At 39.8% G+C, this 21,280-nt stretch overlaps 1 protein-coding gene across 21 annotated transcripts in view; it reads right to left on the minus strand.

Moving 5' to 3' along the window:
- The window catches only part of PHF21A (PHD finger protein 21A), a 195,063-nt gene that overhangs the window by 48,913 nt on the left and 124,870 nt on the right, over window positions 1-21,280 (minus strand). For all 21 annotated transcript variants that reach the window (XR_004053444.1, XR_004053445.1, XM_030917174.1 and 18 more), the window contains one exon: window positions 2,410-2,616. Coding sequence is in view for 19 of the 21 variants with exons in the window: in XM_030917174.1 (XP_030773034.1) it covers window positions 2,410-2,616 (207 nt within the window). In the remaining 2 variants the exon portion in view is untranslated. The remainder of the gene's footprint in view (window positions 1-2,409; window positions 2,617-21,280) is intronic.

Consider the following 21,280-nt stretch of genomic DNA (forward strand, 5'->3'; position numbering starts at 1 on the left):
TCCTGACCTCAAGTGATCCACCCACCTCGGCCTCCCGATTACAGGCGTGTGCCACTATGCCCAGCCTCCTTTGATTTTTATAACATAAAATGTTACTTGCACAGAATGTTTCCATGGGTTAAGACGGAAAACTCCTATGTAACAGGAAACAATGAATTCTACCACACTCCTTCTAGGTAAACATTTTCTGATCAACCTGTACTTTGGAAAGAGAACAACCTAACCCAATTCTGTTTAAAACTTAAACAAAAAGTGTCCTCTAAGCAACCTTTCAGAACCAATACAAGTGCTGGTAAGAAGATTTTTAAAGTCAGTTTTGAATGCCTAATTTCCAAATAGCCTTGGGGTGGTGATTAGAGTAAAAATTATGTAGGCTGTCCTAGCTATCTGATTTACAACAGGGATTTTTCTTTTTCCTTCTTTGGTTTTATACAGTATTGGCATTGCTTTTTTCTTTTTCTTTTTTTGAGGCTGGAGTGCAGTTCTATATGACGAATAACAATGAATGGCAATATAGAAGAGTAGTTGAATAGACATATTTTTCAGCCAGAACATCTAGGTTCAAATCTTAGCTCCACCACATACCACCCTCCATGATCTTAGGTAAATTACGTGACCTCTCTGTGCTTTAGTTTTCTCTTCTAAAAAACAGAGATGGTGGGCCGGTTGCGGTGGCTCACGCCTGTAATCCCAGCACTTTGGGAGGCTGAGTCGGGCAGACCAGAGGGTCAGGAGTTCGAGACTAGCCTGGCCAATATGGTAAAACCCTGTCTCTACTAAAAATACAAAAATTAGCCAGGCGTGGTGGCACGCGCCTGTAGTCCCAGCTACTCAGGAGGCTGAGGCAGAAGAATTGCTTGAACCCGGGAGGGTGGAGGTTACAGTGAGTCCAGATTGCGCCACTGCACTCCAGCCTGGGCGACAGAGTGAGACTCCGTCTCAAAACGACAACAACAAAACAAAAACAAAAACAAAACAGAGATGGTAATAATAACTTCCTCTTAGGATTAGGGTGAGGACTATGTCCATTATATAAAGTACTTAGAAGACTGCCAGTATACAGTAACCTCTATTAAATGTTAACTCATCTTTAGTGTTCTTATAAAAAATTCATTCTTTACTTGCAAAATGTTGCATGTGAACCGGTCCAATGTCCATAAACAGTGAACAGCCAAGTGAACTATACTCTTTTTCTCTACATATAAAGACACAACAAAGACCTGGTGTTGGTTGTAAGAGGTATCCACGCTTAGATTTCAGAGGATCCCAAAGTCCTTGAAGTGTGCAAAAATGAGTGTATTAAGTGAATGTACATTCTTCTGGAGAGGGATCTATAGCTTTCAACAGAGTCATAAAGGGATCTGTGACCTCTGAGGATCCAAGTATCATTTGGAATCCATTTCCAAATACGCCCTTTTTGTGTATCCTGATTGTCTCACTATTCTTAAATTGTATGCTTGTTTAACTGCCCTTTTTGGTAAAAACATCTGCACAGCTACGCCAAGTTAGAATTTTATTAAGCTCCCACTTCTTTAGTTTTGAGCTGTAGCTTTCATTTCAAATTCCCATCAGTGTATTAGAACAAATTCATTTTCTCATAAATATGGGCTTAAAAATGAGTGTTTCTATGAACACTGCAAATATAGCACTCTTCTTTTTTTTTTTTGAGACGGAGTTTTGCTCGTTGCCCAGGCTGGAGTGCAGTGGTGTGATCTCAGCCTACTGCAGCCTCTGCCTCCTGGGTTCAAGTGATTCTCCTGCCTCAGCCTGGCGAGTAGCTGGGATTACAGGTGCCTGCTACCAGGCCTGGCTAATTTTTTTCGTATTTTTAGTAGAAATGAGGTTTTGCCACGTTGGCCAGACTGGTCTCAAACTTCTGACCTCAAGTGATCTGCCTGCCTCAGCCTCCCAAAGTGCTGGGATTACAGGCATGAGCCACTGAGCCCAGCCATAGCACCTTCCAAATGCTTCTTTCTATCTGGTCCCAAAAGCACTGATCCTGGAATAGCTCTAGGCCTACTTGCTAAGAATTCCAGAAAAGCAATTCCAGAAGAGGTCAAGTCATAAACTTTTAGAACAAGTGTAAATAAATACCTCGAAAAATTCAAAATAAGATTTTAATTCTGCTGTAAAGCAGAGAAGTGATTTTTCTTTGTTATTGACTACCTTTCTCCCCTTCTTCAGACAGGTGGGAAATCATTTTGATTTTTGCTTCTTAGTAATGCTATTTCCTTCTGCCAATGATTTCAAATGATACTTATCTGGGTTATACTATAAAAAAGCAATCAAAATAACTTTTGTTTAGTTCTAGCTGAGCTCAGTATAGTCTGAGACAGGACCCAGTTCTATATGACCAATAACAAATCAGTCTACAATCTGCAGCCTGCAATGTTCCATCCACACGTTTACCTGTGAAGCAGTCAGGTTGGGAGAGGCTGCAGCTGACTGCTGGGTGTGGTGGTGGTGGTACTGCTGCTGTTGTTGTAGTTGCTGTAGTGGTTGCTGCTGTGCTGTTTGTAGTTTGTTTTCAGATTGTGGCAATGGCTGTATTTGGAACTTGTCCGGTTGTTCTTGCTTTACTATCAGGTTCTTCCGTAGCTGTTCAACTACTCTTTTCTACCAAATGAAGACAAAAAGAAGTAAAATATATTATAATACTGCTCTATCAGCTGCATAGAAATACGCTCTGACATCTTTCCTGTAACTAGCTTCATCTAAAACTTATTACATCTAAATTTACACAGGTTCTACATATGAAGAGCTTAAAGCATTTAATATACATTATTGCTAATATGAAACTGATGGTGTAAGAAATGTTTTATATATAAAGGGCAACTGAGGCAACACAGCAGAGTTCAGATGTCCTGTTATTAACTTAGCATGCTAAGGGCAGTATACAATGTAGCAGTAAAAAGCAGGACTCTGGAGCCATCCTACTTCAACTCCAATTTCGGTTTTGCTACTCACAGCTCTAAGATGTTGGGTAAGTTTATGAACCTACCTGTGCTTCACTGTCTTGCTCTTTAAAATGAGGTGGTTAACAGTACCCTTGAGGTTTTTATGAGCTCCAAATGACTTGTTATATGGAAAGTACTCAGAACTGTGATTGGCACGTTGTTGGTCATTATTATTATTATTATTAGAGATAGGGTCTCTCTATATTGCCCAGGTTGGAGTATAGTAGCTATTCATAGGTGTAGTCATAGTGCATGCACTACAGCCTTGAACTCCTGGCATCAAGCAATCTTCTCACTTCAGCCTCCCAAGTAGCTGGGACTACAAGCACACACTACTAGGCCCAAGTTATTATTTTTTGCATATGATAACACAGATATTAGCCATAGTAATTTTTATTAAGCAAACATCATGTATCTGTCCCAGTTGAAAACATTAAACAGATTGTTAAACAAAGAAATCTTGATCCCAGTAACATGCCATATAAACAACAGACATTCTAAATTACTGAAATGTGTAACTCATGAGCAGGACTTCTTCGCTGGAACAGGTTCTGTGGAGGTATACATGTTTGTTTAGGCAGAGTAGGCATTTAACTGCACGGAGTGAAAAATTAAAGTCAAAGTTCTTCAAACTTTCTAGGCCTTGCTCAAATCCAAGAGAAATGTATTTCTGGATACCTTCATTATTGTAATACATTTCAACAGAATGTAAGCCCCATGTGTGCAGAGGCTTATTTTGTTCACAACTATACTCTGCACTTAGAACTATATTGCTGGCTGGGCACGGTGGCTCATGCCTGTAATCCCAGCACTTTAGGAGGCCAAGGTGGATGGATCACTTGATGTCAGGAGTTCGTGACCAGCCTGGCCAACATGGTGAAACCCCATGTCCACTAAAAATACAAAAATTAACCAAGTATGGTGGCACATGCCTGTAATCCCAGCTACTCAGGAGGCTGAGGCAGGAGAATTGCTTGAACCTAGGAGTTGGAGGTTGCAGTGAGCTGAGATTATGCCATTGCACCCTGCACTCCAGCCTGGGCGACAGAGTGAAACTCCGTCTCAAAAAAAAAAAAAAAAAAAAACTATACTGCTGAGTAAATATCCTTGTTCTCTTTACATGATGTGTAAAGTGGTGGGACCAAAGACCAACAAATGGCTTATAAAGCATGTAATAACTATTTGGGGGCCATATTTGGGCTCTGACTCTCCTGCCCTAATGGGAGGAAGAAGGTAAAAGCAGCATTCCTCTCATATCTCATACACTTTCAAGTTAGTTCATTAGCGGAGGTGTGCTATTTCTGATAAAAATAGATTGTGATTTTCTAATATAGATTATGAATGAAGAAAAAGAAGTGAACAAAGAGCTTTAAATAGATGAAACCATAAGAGCCAGGTTAATTTTCAAATACCTGCTTATGGCTATAACCAACTTCATCCCCCATATTCTCTAAAAAATGCAAATCTGTGGATTACTCATTTAACATATTTGAACATTAAAATATGTATAAAATGAATTTCTAAAACATTTAAGTAAAAAAATGTTTTCTTGAGAGTTGTTTTTGTTTGCTTGTTTTTTTGGTATTTTTCTCTTTTTTTGGTTTTTTTTTTTTTTTTTTTTTTTTGGTTTTTTTGAAACAGGGTCTGGCTCTGTCACCCAGGCTCAAGTGTGACGGCACGATCTTGGCTCATTGCCACCTCCACGTCCCAGGCTCAAGCGATCCTCTCACCTCAACCAGCCAAGTAGCTGGGACTACAAGAGCGTGCTACCATGCCCAGCTAATTTTTTTATTTTTTGTAGAGATGGGGTTTTGCCATGTTGCCCAGGCTGGTCTCAAACTCCTGAGCTCATGCAATCTGCCCACCTTGGCCTCCCAAAGTGCTGGGATTACAGGCATAAGCCACCATGCCCGGCCGAGAGGCTTTTAGAAAAATATTTTTATTATTGATTCTTTTCAGACAATTAAAATATCATATAAAGGCCAATTTTTTGGGAAAAAAAATTCTGCTATGCATTATGTTCTGCTAGCACTGCCTCTCTAAGAAAATTTTTTAAAAATGATGCAGAGTTTAAAGTCTTTGCAAAACTATCTGCAAATTAATACAATATCAAATGCTTATAAAAATTAACTTTCAAGTCTTCAAAATTGTATTTCTCCAAAATAAAAGGCAGAATAATTAAACTGCTATAGTTTAGGAGAAGGCGAAGTAATAGCAGTGGTGCTGCAGATAATGTTGAGAATCTCATATAAATTTTATTGCTTGGTGACTGCCAGAACATTTAGACATTTAAAAATTAAATAATTATTTAGAGTTGCTTTCAGTCCTCCTCCCCATCAGACATCAAACATATTAACGAACTAGCTAACATGCAGCATCAGCAGCCAGAGAAAGGAACCCCAAGAGCTCTTACAAAACAAAAACAACAACGAAAAACAAAACCCAAAACAGATCAAATCAGAGGAAGGAGATAAGTCAGGAGGAAATAATACAACATAAACATGACACCTGCCAAAAAATTAACTTTGGACAAAAACGGCACAGGAAACTAATTACTATACCAGTCACAAAAGGAAAGGGTGTTTTTTTCTCCTCTACAGCCATCCTTAGGAAATACAGTGTGCTCTCCTACTCACTGCCTAGCTAAAGTAAACTAGACGCAAGAAACAAAGCCCAGAACCCGCTCCCAATGTCGTGTACAACAGAAGGGAACAGTAGGGAAAGCAGGAGCAAGGGATGCGGGCTAGAGTACTACTCTTCAGCCATATGGCTAGAGCAAGGTGACGACCAATCAGAACCAGAATCAGGAGCGTGGGAGTCAAGTGAGTCACACTGCATTCACAACTGCTCCTCCCCCAGGACCTGAAACAAAGCTGTGGAAGCTTGGGGTGGGGGCTGGTCGGGGGACATGATCAAAATACTTGCAAACTTACATCAGTCCTTGAGAGGAAAGGGAAAAAAAGGAAAAAGAAAGAGAAAGAGCCCTGCATTACAGGTCAGATCATAGGAGCTGGGTAAAGCTTTTCTTTAAAAGATAGCTTTGGTATGTCAAACTGCCACTCAGAAATGAATTGTCCCTTACTCCTTGCTGTGTTCACCAGATTAGAATACTGCATGTGTGGTTATACATGTCTGTCGTTATCTGTGGGAAAAAAAAAATTAAATCAAGGTTTGGAGGAAGCACTGATGCCCTCTGTAACTTAAATATAGATGACTGCACTTAGAAACCAGTAACTGAAAGCCAGGTAAGTTCTGCAGCAGAGGTGCTCCTTAGGTGTGGAGACCCTGCAAGCTCTTCCAAGGACTGGGAGTAAAGGAGAGTTGCTGTGCATATTAGCTGGCTTTTCTAAGTCTCAAAATCCAGTCTCGTTCTAGCTCGGTCTTGCAGCTCTGACAAATACAGCACTCAAATGACTTCAGAGGGACCCCGGATTTAGGTCAGTACCACTTCTGGGTGGCAGCTAGAGAATACAGCGAAAATATCTCAAAAATCCTAGCTGTGTGGTATCATCCAAGGTTCTTACTGCCCTCTATACAAAGGATATCCTCTCATCTCCACAGGAGATAAGCCTATATTTTTACTACTATGTGTTTAAACGAGGAAGTTATGACTGCTGCTGGTCATCAACGAAGGTTATACTGGCATACATGATTTGATATTTTCAAAGGTATTCACATATAATGGAGATCTTTACATGTAGCTAACTATATTGGAACATTATCCTGAAGCTTTGAGAAAGGGCTAAATTTCACAAACTGGCCATTCATCATTCACTGATAAGTTAATGAGAGTTAAAAGAGAGAGAAAAAATCAGGGAAATGAAAAAAGAAAGCTGGAAAGAACAAAGGCAGAAGCAAGAGGGGGAGAAAAAATTAATAACTTATCATCTTTTCTTAATATATTTCTATAAACAATGAGCCAATGTGCCAGGCCTCCAGAACTGCTAGTACCGCCCCCTTCAATCCATCTGTCAAGAACTGCTCCATAAACCCAGCATGTAACACGGAGCCTTAGATTCCCTTGACATTCACATCACTGGGTTTCATCAGGGTTTGTTCAGGCAGAAGAGTTCACAGAGCCTCTGACACTTCAAGTCACAGTTTCCAAGACAGGTAGTCACAGTGATCAATATTGTGACATTCAGCGATACTACCAACGTGTTCACACAACAGCAAGACAGGTCCTGAAGAAAAATACGGAATTTTATAGGTCTAATACAACAGAAAATCAGGTTCGTTTTTCCACCATCTAAGTCAATCGTTCCATGTTCCATGGCTTTTTTCAACAGAGAAGGGAGACAGAGAGATGGAAGGACTGCCCCCACTCCTCTAATCAACCCACTAGTTTATTTCTATCAAAAATTACTCCCACAAATTTTAGAAAGCTTCTCTCAAAAGGAACTTCAAGACCTTGCCCTGCACAACTGGATGTCGGTGCTTCAAGTCTGTTTTTTCACACATTCAGTCATACTCAACTGGTTTGTGCTCTACATGGCAGTATCTGTTGCATATCAATTATTAGACGGCCACACCCACTCAAGACATCTTCTTACACAGTATTGCCTTAAAGATGCATCCTTTTATTCCTGCCACGAGTCAACATGCAATTTAAAAATACAACCTTCACTCTTTATACCAGAGGCTGATAGAGACTTGTAACTTTTTACAAATCCAGAAAGTTATCAAATCTTACTCAAAATCTTTCTAGGTCTTCAGACACACCAATTGCTCAAAATGAAACCAAGGATACTAAATTTTATGTGTACAGAAAAACTAACCTGGAGAAATATTTATTTGCTGATGAGATCAGAACTTACACAAAGAGAAAAAAAGACTTTCTACTGTCTAACTAAAAATCAGTCATTGCATTGATAAGTCACACCAACATTCATCAACGCTGAGGATGCAGGAAGGAGACAGGGCAGTCTTCAGAATGTGCCACACAAGTATCCTCTAAAGAAGAGGGGATGTGTTACTGTCGTAACATTAGAGACAAAATTACAATCTAGAGTAAAAGGTATGTATTGTTTAATGGAAACAGAAACTAAGTGAAGATCTCACCATTTTATGAACAAAAACACAGAAGGGAAACTCAAGATAAACTCCCTCCTTAACGCAAGTAAAATTCAATAAGAGAATGTGCACTGGAGTTATTGGAGGGGATAGTCCAGGGCAGACGCAGGATAGAATTTTAACAGAGGAGGACGGGGAGGAATACTAGTGGCAGAAGCTATAAAAATATATTTAGCTAAAATAATTGCACTTTTTTCATTTTGTAAGAAATAGTTTCTTTCCCTTTTTAACCTCTTAAAAAAAGTACGTATCGGCCGGGCGCAGTGGCTCAAGCCTGTAATCCCAGCACTTTGGGAGGTCGAGACGGGCGGATCACAAGGTCAGGAGATCAAGACCATCCTGGCTAACACGGTGAAACCCCACCTCTACTAAAAAAAATACAAAAAACTAGCTGGGCGTGGTGGCGGGCGCCTGTAGTCCCAGCTACTCGGGAGGCTGAGGCGGGAGAATGGCGTAAATCCAGGAGGCGGAGCTTGCAGTGAGCTGAGATCCAGCCACTGCACTCCAGCCTGGGCTACAGAGCGAGACTCTGTCTCAAAAAAAAAAAAAAAAAGTACATATCCTTTTAAAATACCACCTGTTTGACAGAAACAGCATCTACAACCTTATCTTTCACAGTGAACTGGACACAATGTCTACAAAGGAAGGTCTGTTTCCTGGTTTTGAGATTTGGGGACATAATTATTTTACAGTTCTCAAGTTGTCATGGAATTTATAAAGTACAAATAAATTAAGAACAGCAGCAGTTGTGATTATCAGAGATTTTTTTCAGTAAAGTTCAAAATTCTCTGCATGGATGTTTAACAGATGGCAGAGAATGCATATGTCATGGTATTGATTAGACTTTGGCTTACTTTTTTAATTAAAAAATATTCTTTGGGACTTATTCTTCCTTCAAAACACACATACACACACACACACACACAGAGGTATTTATATCAATGGATTTTACATCCCATCTCCACAGGAGATGAGACCCTTTACTAATATCATTAGGATTTACAGTCCATCTTTCTAAAAATTTAGACTTTAGACCTTTAACTTGCTAGCTTGATTGAAATGCAGTTTACTTATTAATTCACTCATGCTCTAAAAAGTAAACTCAACCCCATCTTCCCCCTAACTTGATAAGTATGACTATACAAGACTAATATTGATATAGTCAGACTTTGCCTAAATTTAGGAACCCTTCTAAAAACCTGGGAATGCCTTTAATTTGTGTCAAACAAGAAAGAGTGTGGCTGTTGTACTCAAGAGAGATGTGACCCCTAGAGAATTACAGATTCTAATATGTAACATATGATGATGCTGGGGCAAAACAGTATAAACACATAAACTACAATGGAACAATGCACACTAGGAATGGTAGTTGTAATATATTTATGTGTGATAAAAGACCAAAAAGTCCAGATGGCTTACATTCAAGTTTTCTACATTTCTTTGAAGTACTAAACTATATCATCCTCCCTCCTTCAGAAAAATGTTGGGAATCAAATGAATTAATGGTGGGGAATGCTTAGGAAACTGTCAGGGGCAATGTGAAAAACAGGGATAGTAACCAATGAATAATACAATTTGTCTAGTATGAATTTTTAACTCAGAGCAACAGCTAATTAAATGTGACTTTTATTTCCAATGTCAATTGTATTTCAATCACTTGATTTTTAACATCTAATCATTTTAATGCTAGTTCAAACTATGTTTGGCTTTTTTTTTTTTAATGAGAACTGCCAAAAAGAAAGTACAATATCAAAGCAAATGCTACCTGTTGCCTTTTAATCTCAGAAATCAAATATATTAGTGTATATATCCCTGTGGTAATCTAGGTACATCCCAGATTTCTTGTACCTCTATGGCGGTTCAGGGCCATAATTATGAATGCATAAAATAGATGCCCAATTTAAATGTAACCTGGGCCAAGCACAGTGGCTCATGCCTGAGAGTCCCAGCTACTTGGGAGGCTGAGCCGGAAGATCCCTTAAGCCCAGGAGTTTGAGGCTTCAGTGAGCTATAATCAAGCCACTACACTCCAGCCTGGGCAACAGAGCAAGACTCTATCATAAATAAATAAATAAATAAATAAATAAATAAATAAATAAATGTATGTATGTATGTATGTATGTATGTATGTATGTATGTATGTATGTAAGCTGACCCATCAAAGATCCTAGACACAGTAATGAGGACTATGGGGGAAAAAAAAAAACATAAGAACCATTTATAATCTGCACAATTTAGCTGTTACCATAAAAAAGCACCTGAGGCCGGGCGCAGTGGATCACGCCCGTAATCCCAGCACTTTGGGAGGCCAAAGTGGGCGAATCACGAGGTCAGAAGTTTGAGACCAGACTGGCAAACATGGTGAAACTCCGTCTCTACTAAAAATACAAAAAATTAGCTGGGCGTAGTCGTGGGCGCCTATAATCCCAGCTACTTGGGAGGCTGAGGCAGGAGAATTGCTTTAACCCAGGAGGCAGAGGTTGCAGTGAGCCGAGATCACACCACTGTACTCCAGCCTGGGTGACAGAGTGAGACCCCGTCCCCCACCCCGCTCAAAAAAAAAAAAAAAAAAGCACCTGAATCATTGTGTTTGTACCACAGTAAGATATAACATAGAGGCTATTAATCTGTAAATTAAGCTCCAATAAAGCAAAATGTCTATCTCTCTGTAACTGTCTGTTTATAGAACATCACTGTACATATCACCAGCTTGTGATTTATCATTATATGGCTGTATCCCACAACCTAAAAGGCAGCACTGCCTTGTTAATATCAGAATTGTCTTGGACACTACCGAAATTCTCCCATTCTTCTGCGCTGTAGCTGCTATGGTTTTCCTCACAAAAGAGTGCTGACTGGAGATGGCTGCACAGTAGCTGTCCCTGACAAGTTGGATATGAAAATACAATTTAAGTACAGTGATGATGCTAAATGGGAGGAGGGGAAAGGAGGAACAAAACCAAAGCCCCTATCATTTTATGGAACACTGCTCAGACAAAACCAATTGTTTTATCTACTCCAAGCCCTAGGTACCATTTGAGATAATGTAGGAAGTCCCATTTTCACAGAAACACAAGACAGAATCAGATGCTAGAAGAGGTAAATATAACAGATTATTTAACCAAATTCTATGCAGAATACATCTACAAGAAATGGATCCATTATTTTCAAAGATGAGGATACCTTGTAAGAATCCTCAATTCTGTATGTTTTCTTAAAAGACAGAAAAAGACAATAATACTAGAAAAACATATTGTAGCAGGCAGTATATATCATGTAGAAAATATTCTATGATGAAATGTAATATGTGCCTTACATTTAAACAAAAGTAATGCTGGTAAATAACTAAACACTGGCATTTTTAATTGGAAAGTATTTTAACCAAAGTACATTCTGAACATCACACTCTTGATGCTTAAAATCATAATTTAAAAAATCATCTACAGTAACAGCATAGACGCATACATTTTAAAAGATTCTAAAGCTGCTAGGCCAGGCGTGGTGGCTCACGCCTGTAATCCCAGCACTTTGGGAGGCTAAGGCTGGAAGACCACTTGAGGCCAGGAGTTCAAGACCAGCCTGGCCAACATGGCAAAATCCTGTCTCTACTGAAAATACAAAAATTAGCCAGGCGTGGTGGTGGCACAATTGTAGTCCCAGCTACTTAGCAACCTGAGGCATGAGAATTGCTTGAACTCAGGAGGTGCAGGTTGCAGTGAGCCATGATCCTGCCACTGTACTTCAGCCTGGGCGACAGAGCGAGACTCTGTCTTTAAAAAAAGAAAGAAAAGATTCTAAAGCTGCTGAATGCTAACCTCTTAATTTCACAAAGTATTCCCAATTTCAGTAAATTTACCACCAAATATTTGTTATAATCACTTAAACAAAAAAAAGGAACAATGTTACAAATTTACTTTCTGACAAGACCCCTCATCAAACAGGGAGGGTGCAAGTTTGTCACAAGTGTAGCCTGCCAAAATGATGGCTGATTAACTTCATGGGACTGGCTCTTCCAAGACGTGTGACAAAGGATAATTTGCACTTCTCTGTATTTAGTCTGAGTTTACTACATCAGAGACACAAGAAACCTGAACTCATCTTTCAGAATTTCAGAACACATTTGCTTTTGTTTGTTTTAAATCATCAGTACTAGAAATTTTATTAAAGAGAGAGGGTCAGCAATGTAGAAGAAAAGCATGAACAGTCTCTTAATGAACAAAATGAATTTGGTTAAAAATTTAGCTGGGGTGGGATGGGCGCGGTGGTTCATGCCTGTAATCCCAGCACTTTGGGAGGCCGAAGCAGGCAGATTACGAGGTCAGGAGATCAAGAACATCCTGGCTAACATGGTGAAGCCCTATCTCTACTTAAAAAAAAAAAAAAATTAGCCGGGCGTGACACCGAGCACCTGTAGTTCCAGCTACTCAGGAGGCTGAGGCAGGAGAATATCTTGGACCCAGGAGGTGGAGGTTGCAGTGAGCTGATATCACGCCACTGCACTCCAGCCTGGGCGACAGAGCGAGACTCCATCTCAAAATAAATTTTAAAAAAATTTAGCTGGGCACAGCAGCTCATGCCTATAATTCCAGCACTTTGGGAGGCCAACGCAGGAGGATTGCTTGGGCCCAGGAGTTTGAGACCAGCCTGGGCAACAAAGTGAGACCCTGTCTCTACAAAAAATACAAAAATTAGCCAGGTGTGGTGGCATACACTGGTAGTACCAGCTACTCAGGAGGCTGAGGCTGGCTTGAGCCCAGGAGGTTAAGGCTGCAGTGAGCCATGATCGTGCCACTGCACTTTAGCCTGGGCAACAGAGTGAGACCCTGACTCAAAAAATAAATAAATAAAATCAAAAGAAAAAGAATTTAAGTACCTCATTAAATATTAAGCATGAAGAAAAACATTTTTCACAGGTGATGAAAATTACAAAATCTAATTACAAAGTCTAATCCACAAATTTCTACACAAATATTTACAGACTTCACACCTGAACATACACATGTATGCACCCACTACCACAAACATACACATACCCCTCTCACCTTTTAGAAAGGATGGAATGGCCACAGTAAAAATAATTTATAGTGTTTTCATCTTTTTTTTTTTTTTTCCCCCAGACAGGATCTCACTCTGTCACCCAGGCTGGAGTGCAGTGGCATGATCAGGGCTCACTGCAGCCTTGACTTCCTAGCCTCAAGTGACCCTCCCACCTCAGCTCCCCAAGAAGCTGGGACTACATGAATGTGCCACCACGCCCAGCTAATTTTTTGTATTTTTAGTAGAGACATGGTTTCACCATCTTGCCTAGGCTGGTCTCAAACTCCTGGACTCAAGCGATCCACCCGCCTCAGCCTCCCAAAGTGCTGGGATTACAGGTGTGCACCACTGGACCCAGCCCATTTTCATCTTCTTCCAGTATACTTCTAAGTACTGAAGCTGTGGTTCATGCTTTTACTATACTGTTCTTCAGTTTCTACATACAGCAAAAGTACTGACATGCAGGGTCAAAAGAGTATAGTACAATGAACATAAAATCAGTCCCTTGATTTTTGTTTTGTTTTGTTTTGTTTTTAAAGAAGATTTTATTTTTAGAGCAGTTTTAGGTTCAGAACAAAACTGAACAGAAAGTAGAGTTCCCACATACTCCTGGCCTCCCCACCCCACATCTCCCTACTATCAACAAGCTACACATAGTGGAACATTTGTTACAATCGAACCTACACTGACACCTCAATACTGTCGAACTCCACAGTTTACACTAGTGTTCACTCCTGATGCTGTTCATTCCATGGATTTAGACAAACATATAATGACATACAGCCACCATTATACTATCACACAGAATAGTTTCACTGCCCTGAAATTCCTCTATGCTCTGTCTACTCAGCACAACCTTCCCTCACCCCCTGGCAACCACTCCTCTTTTTACTGCCTCCACAGTTCTGCCTTTTCCAGAATGTCATAGAGTTGGAATCATACAGTATGCAGTCTTGCCAAATTGGCTTCTTTCACTTAGTAATAAGCATGTAAGGTTCTTCTATGTTTTTCGTGATTTGGTAGTTTCTTTCTTTTTAGCTCTGAATAATACTGCATTGTCTGAATGTATCACAGTAGTACCTTGATTTTTTCCATATGGTCTAATGTAGTAGTTGGTGAATTCTATAACAGTTACATAAAAACAAAGTAATAATATCAGATGGATATTACTTGCCAGGAAGAACAATGAGGCTCTGAGTAAGTGACTAAACCTAGGTCACAAATCAGAGATAGAGTCAGACTTAAAGAGTTCCAACTCCTGATAACTAATTCCATATTCCCACCTCAAACCCCCAACACCAGTACCTGGCTTGCCGGTAAGGATCTGGAGCCCTCACACCTGTAATACAGCTGCAGTAAGCCACAAAAATATAGAGTTAAAACCTTAAAATTACACACACACACACACACACACACACACTTTTTCTCCTCCACTCTGCTTTTAGAAAAAATAAGTAGAGAGGCAGTATTGTGCTATAAAAATAATACAATGGGTCGAGAAACTTAGGTTCTGTCACTAAACAAGGTTTGTGACCTTTGGTCAGTTATTTACCCAATCTTGGTCTCAGCTTCTGCACTCAGTCTCTAAATTATCTTCTATTAAAATTCTATGAATCTCTGAATGGCAAGAATACAACTTCTTGATGTCTATCTTTACCTCTATAGCACTGCACAGAGAAAACAAATGCTCACAAAGATGATCCTGACATACCTAAAGAAGCTAAATCATTAAAGAACAGTTTCATTCAGGGGTTGAAATCTCACTCACATGAACATGTAAACTGATGATTACATTTTCCAAGAACATGTAATAGGATGATTACCTATTGCCAGGCAGGTAATATTAATACAAGACAATGAAGCAGGCCAGGTGTAAGATACTAGGCATGGCATGGACTAACGTCAACTGGAGAGGTAGTGCCCTAATAACACTAATCAATGAACTACTTTTAATATTGTAACTCAAACAAAGTATCTTTGCTGATAGATAAAGCCCATAGGCTACCAGTTTTCAACCCTCACATGGTAATTACATTCACTGAACTGTAAGTATTAGGAAAGTAGAATTAGACATAGAAAAATTTTCAGCTGGGCGCGGTGGCTCATGCCTGTAATACCAGCACTGTGGGAGGCCAAGGCAGGCAGATCACGAGGTCAGGAGATCAAGACCATCCTGGCTAACACAGTGAAACCCCGTCTCTACTAAAAATACCAAAAAAAAAAAAAAAAAAAATTAGCCGGGCGAGGAGGCAGGTGCCTACTACTCCCAGCTACTCAGGAGACTGAGGCAGGAGAATAGCGTGAACCCAGGAGGTGGAGCTTGCAGTGAGCCGTGATCGCACCACTACACTCCAGCAACAGAGCGAGCCTCCATCTCAAAAAAAAAGAAAGAAAATTTTTCGACAACACAAGGTGAACCAAAAATGATTTCAGATAACCAGAAAATTCAAATGGCCTTCTGACTAATCAAAATTTTATCATAATGAAAGACCTGGGATGTAACTTTAGTGGGAAAATGCACAGACAAAAGGCAAGTTATGAATGAGTTCTGAGAAGAATATGGTAAAATAAAATAACTGAAGACACAGGGAGACACACAACTATAAACAAAATACAACAGTGGAAATGAAAATGGTAGTAATATGTTTCAAAATGGTGCCTACTTTATCAAAACAGCTTAAAGTACCTTACAAATAATTTAACCCCTGTCACATAAGACTGACACAAGGATAAACTGAAATCTGTTCCTCTACCACTGAACCGCAGCTAACTCAAGTGGTGGAGAAAGCAGTTGTTTAAAGAGCTGTACAGTAGGGGTCAGAAAACTGAAAACTACCTTGCTGAAGCTATCTAGGGAATTACAGTAAGCAAAATGTAATAATCTCCCTTGGAATCCAACCAGAACACTGAAACTAACATCTTTTACACTTAACTGGTTCTCATTTCTGAGTACTCTGATTTTTCAAACTCATTTAATTTACATGATTAAGAAAAAAGAATTCATGTTATAAACATATGGACTATTTAATAATTTTTCAAGAATCTTACTTTCTGAGTAGATCCTAAATGAAAAATGATGGTACTATTTTCCACAAATATTTCCCTAATGACGTGATTTTTCTGTGTGCTTGTGTAAGTAATCACATATTTACGCAGCACTTTACGATTGTAAATTTTCATACCTTCTTATCAAATAAGACTCTCAGAACTGTGCGGGGCTAATTATGTTAACTGTCATTGATTCAGATGGGGAGAGTGAGGCACATGGTGATGGGTGACCAATCAAAAGTTACACGGTTCCGTGACAGTAAAACTGGGACTAGAATATGGAATCCCTACCCTCTGGAAAACTAGTTTGAATGAAGCTCTGTTCACTAACAAAAAGCTGGAGCTCATTTTTCTGAGCCAACTTTTCTGGGGCTGACAGGAGGTTGGTTGGCATCCAAGCAGACTGACTGAATGCAGAGTACACTAGTATGGGGAGCTGGGCCAACAGGGAGAGATGTCCCTTTCTGGTCATAGTCTCTAGATACAGTCAACTGCCAGGAAACAGTCAGGCTGTTGAGATCCAAGGAAGCAGAGTAACCTGTACAATAAACTGAAAGGGCCAAGCAGGAGAGGAGCCAGTGGATGCAGTGATGCTAGGAAACGGAACAGTCAGGGATGAGGCTCGGGCAGCTGGCGAGATGGCTCTGAAGCCTGCTACACCGACAGTGCCTATCTGAGGTGAATTTCCTAGAAACTGCTCTAAGTACTTGGAAGGGGTGGGAACGTTCCTAAAGAGACTGGACAGAGCTAGATAACTTGCTCCTAAGTGCCAGGGAGACTGTACTTCTGTCATCCAAGACAGTCTCTTTGGCAGGTCTGCTGAGCAGGGATAAATGCTGGAGCCAACCCAACAACGATATACTTCCTTGTCTACGGAGTATGATGGACAATTTTAAGATTCTGTTGCTAACCTTCCAGCCTCAAGCCAAAAACCTCAATTCTGGAATAATGACTTCAATTTTTAAAATGGAATGGACACTGGCAACATTTAGACTGGGTAAAGTGTTGGGCTCTGGTGGGTTTTTAAAGAAGTCATAGCAAACTTTACTTACCATCCATTAAAGCTGGATTTAAAAATTTGATTCACTAACAGGTTTATCTTACTGCCATAAAAACTATGTAGCTATTTGTCTTTTGAAATAGAGCTCAGATAATCAAAACCCATATGCAAAGGGCCTGTGGAAATACCATTACAAACCACACAGAGAGGTTTTAAAACCAGCCTCCCTGCTTTCAGAGCTGCTACTAGGAATCCTGGCTGCCCCTCCTCCACCTATCAGGCAAGACCAGGGCTCAGTCAATAGGACTGCTGTGTAGGTGACGCAGCCATCACTTCTGCTTAGTCTCCACAGGACTAATGTATGTGATGCTGAATTTACTTATCTCAGTAGGCAGCACAGCCTCACCAAGAGTGGTTACGTTTTAGGCTTTGTAAGAACAAGATGTCAGGGGTTTTGCTGTTGCATCATTCTGCAACACCTTATTTCAACTCTGTGCTGAGCTGGCAAAAACACTAAATCAACCCGGCTCTGCAACCCAGCTCTGCTTAGCTTACCCTTCAGATGTTCCAGTAGTAGGACGACTTTGCAATATTCACTGGCAACGTGACACACTAGTAACAGTTTGTCTAGTCATCACACGCGTTGAATGTCTCCCTGGTATTTGTCCTAGTCCCTCTGTGCTGCATTTTCCTTACTAAATATTTCTGATAATATTTTCAACCAAAGGACGTACGAATCTGACTCCATCTTGAGCCCACAGAAATGTGTATAATCTCTGTGCTATATGCAGACCTGGGAGAAAGACCTAATTGTCAGACTGTACCTAAGCGTCCGAGAGTCTACTCCGCTTAGATGTTGAGAATAAGAAGAGACAATTATTTCCATCCCATTTATAAGAATACAGTTGATTTAAGGTTGGCTGCTAAGGCAAGTGTGATAGACTTGCTTGGAGAAAGCATGGATATTTGTTGTCTGATGGGATACAGTGGAATGAACCCATTCATCGCCAGGATATCAGCTTTACCACTAATCAGAGTGGAGAAAGCACTTTTAGGAAAGGAAAATGGAACAAATTGAGTGGAAAAGAAGAAGTGACACAAAAGTGCCATGTTTAACAAGCAGGTGCTCTTGATGGCTGAAGGTGCTCCTGTCCTAACAGAGACTTCCCTAACAGGAAGGAATCACTCCTACACGGGGTGCATACCTATACTTCACAGCGTGTTTGTTTGTGTGACAGTTACACTGTTATAATTTTAGATGGTTAAACCTCTGCTCTAGGGTTTATGAAAGATCAGAGCACTTGTCACTCTTGGTGCAGGTAGAGTGAGATAGAGTGGTTGAACAGTTCATTTTTCTTTATAATTACACTCCATTAACCTTCCACATGAGAGCTCCCCTGTGCTTTCAATACCAGCAGCACCAACTGGCTGCATTTGATAAGGCTCTACAGAGTCTGCAAGACCAGCACATGTAACAAAAGGAAGACTTTAATACTGCAGACTTAAGCAGAAGCTGAACGCAGCTCTGTTACTTATTGGCACACATATTCAGCTCAATTATACATGTGTAGACAAAAACAAACCAAAAACATAAAGCTGGAAACCAGCAAACAAATGGTGGGAGCTTATTTAAATCAAAAGTGATTCAAAAACCTTCTGGTAATCTTCATAATATTCAAACCCTAAATTTATTATTATTTTCAGTGTATGTCTTTTTTAAAAAAATAATTTTTATTTATTTATTTAGAGACAGGATCTCCACTCTGTCACCCAGGCTGGAGTGCAATGGTGTGATCATAGCTCACTATAACCTCAAACTCCCGGGCTCAAGTGATCCTCTCACCTCAGCCTCCCAAGTAGCTAGAGCTACAGGCACACACCACCAAATCCAGCCAATGTTTAAGTTTTCTGTAGACACGAGGTCTCATTGAGTTGCTCAGGCTGGTCAGAAACTCCTGGCTTCAAGTCACCCTCCTGCCTCAGCCTCCCAAAGTGAGCTACCATGCCTAGCCATTATTATTTTTCTAATCTTTGATAATGTGGCATCCTATTAAAAACATAGGATCTAGTACTCAATGTACTAAAGCTTACAGGTTGACACATTATAGAGTGATCTATATTATAGTTAGATCACATTGGTCTCTACAAGCTACATGTGGTAATTTACTTGCTAAAGCATTTCTCTTTATGTGTTGCTCACTATTTCACTTTAAAAATACACTGGTTAAGAACTAGCACTAAGTCTGTCTCTATCCTTGACAGTGGCCACATAAATGATTTCCCTTTTTGAGAGAGAGAGAGAGAGAGAGAGAGAGAGAGAGAGAGAGAGAGAGAGAGAGAGAGAGAGAGAGAGGTATTCCATTAATAATGCATTCTCCTGGAGTTTTTAATGCAGTGCCAGGAATACTACTTTCCATATGCACAAAGGTAGATTAGTGCTTTTTCTACCCTGAGCAAAGGCTAGGTGTACATGCTTGAGCAGATAAAATGAAAGGCAATTTTGAAAGTAGGTGTTGGCACAATTAATCTTGAATAGGATCCCAATTATTTGGGAAACAAAAGGTAGCTGTATTTATAACTCTGCCTTAACCAATGGCATTACAGCCTTCACAGCATCTCAGAATAAAGTTTCCATCATAGCAGTTTGTGTTTCTGAGTATATCCCTAACCACAGTAACCTAAAAAAGATCAATAGTTAACCTAACAATACTGCTCACTACTAATTTACTTTCTTTGGGCACAAATGCATCCATTGTAAATGTTAGGCTATGGTACAGTGAATGTGATAATCACAAAATTAAAGTGTAGGAAGTCAAGTGGTACACAAATTTATTCATCAAATGCCATATTTAAAACACTTTTCTAGAGATATAAAACTACCACAAAATCTTGGTTTTGAAAATTAATAAGATGCTTAGTACTTCTGAAAGTGTTTGGCAGAGAAATGTTTGTTTATATTTACATTTTGAAGATGGATGATTAGATCTAGGAATTCTACTACACTCTTCCTTTTTCCTATGCCTGATGTATGAAACTGAGGGATTTTTTCCATGAATGTTTTTCCTTTGCTTAATACCATTCCAAACTTACATTGCTCTATGTTTTCATGACACTTACCACTAGTGTATCCTTTTTAAAAATGCTTTTCTTAACCCAAATATCAGATGTGTACTTGCAATTAACAGTACTATACTTCTTAAAATCCAAATACAAAAGACATCATTTTACTATCTTCTTGCTGCACGTTATATGCTAGAGGATTCAGCACAATGATGTTGAGTAACGGCATGCTAAAAGATGAAGCCAGCCCATGCCTACGTAAAACAGCTCCCGAAAATGTTGGGTTTCTCAACGTCTAGATCCAGTGACAATCAGATTTCTCCTCTGCCTAATAACGTTTTTCATTTCCCAATGAAAAGAATTTCTTTCACTAAATGCTTGTTTTGCAACCTTAAGAGTGGCAGACAAATTAAAATTCCACCCTCTATACCACATTAAGAATCAGACAAAAGCCAATCTACCTGTTCAGGATCTGTCGTTCTGACTCTTTGTTGGGCCATCTGTTTATGTGTGCTGCTTGTCTCCTGGTGCAAATCAACCTGCTGCTGGGCAGACCTGCCTCATGCTGCAAACTCATTTTGCAATTTCAACCTCCCTCACCAGCAATAGGTCCTCTTATCAGCACCTAAAACCACCACTTCAATCAACTCGAGTCAGACTTTATTCTACTGCTCTTGTATAAAAAAGTGATACACCACAGGCCCATGTGCAAACAGGTCATCTCTGAACACCGGGCTCGTAAGGAAGATGGCAGCATGGTTTTGCTCCTATCAAAATATTTTAGTACCATCAGTAGCAATCAGCCTGCTACCCAGGAATACACATGTACTACTGTGGAGAGAGGCTAAAAAGATTACTGAATCCCAGAGGACAAGAATATGAACTACAAATACAAACCATTCTAGTCTTCTTTGTTTTAAAGATTGGTAACTTATTCACAGCTAGGTTTCCATCTGTGTTATTAGCACACAAATTTAAAGCAGTTTAGAAAAGGTTCTCAGAACATCCTTTGAGTCATCCACAAATATCAATTTGCCTGCTGCTTTGCAAGCACTGTGCTAATCACTGTCTCCTCTTAGATGTGAAAGGATGTTAGGGCCATGGA

This window comes from Rhinopithecus roxellana, chromosome 15 (genome assembly GCF_007565055.1).
Source record: "Rhinopithecus roxellana isolate Shanxi Qingling chromosome 15, ASM756505v1, whole genome shotgun sequence".
Classification (NCBI taxonomy): Eukaryota; Metazoa; Chordata; class Mammalia; order Primates; family Cercopithecidae; genus Rhinopithecus; species Rhinopithecus roxellana.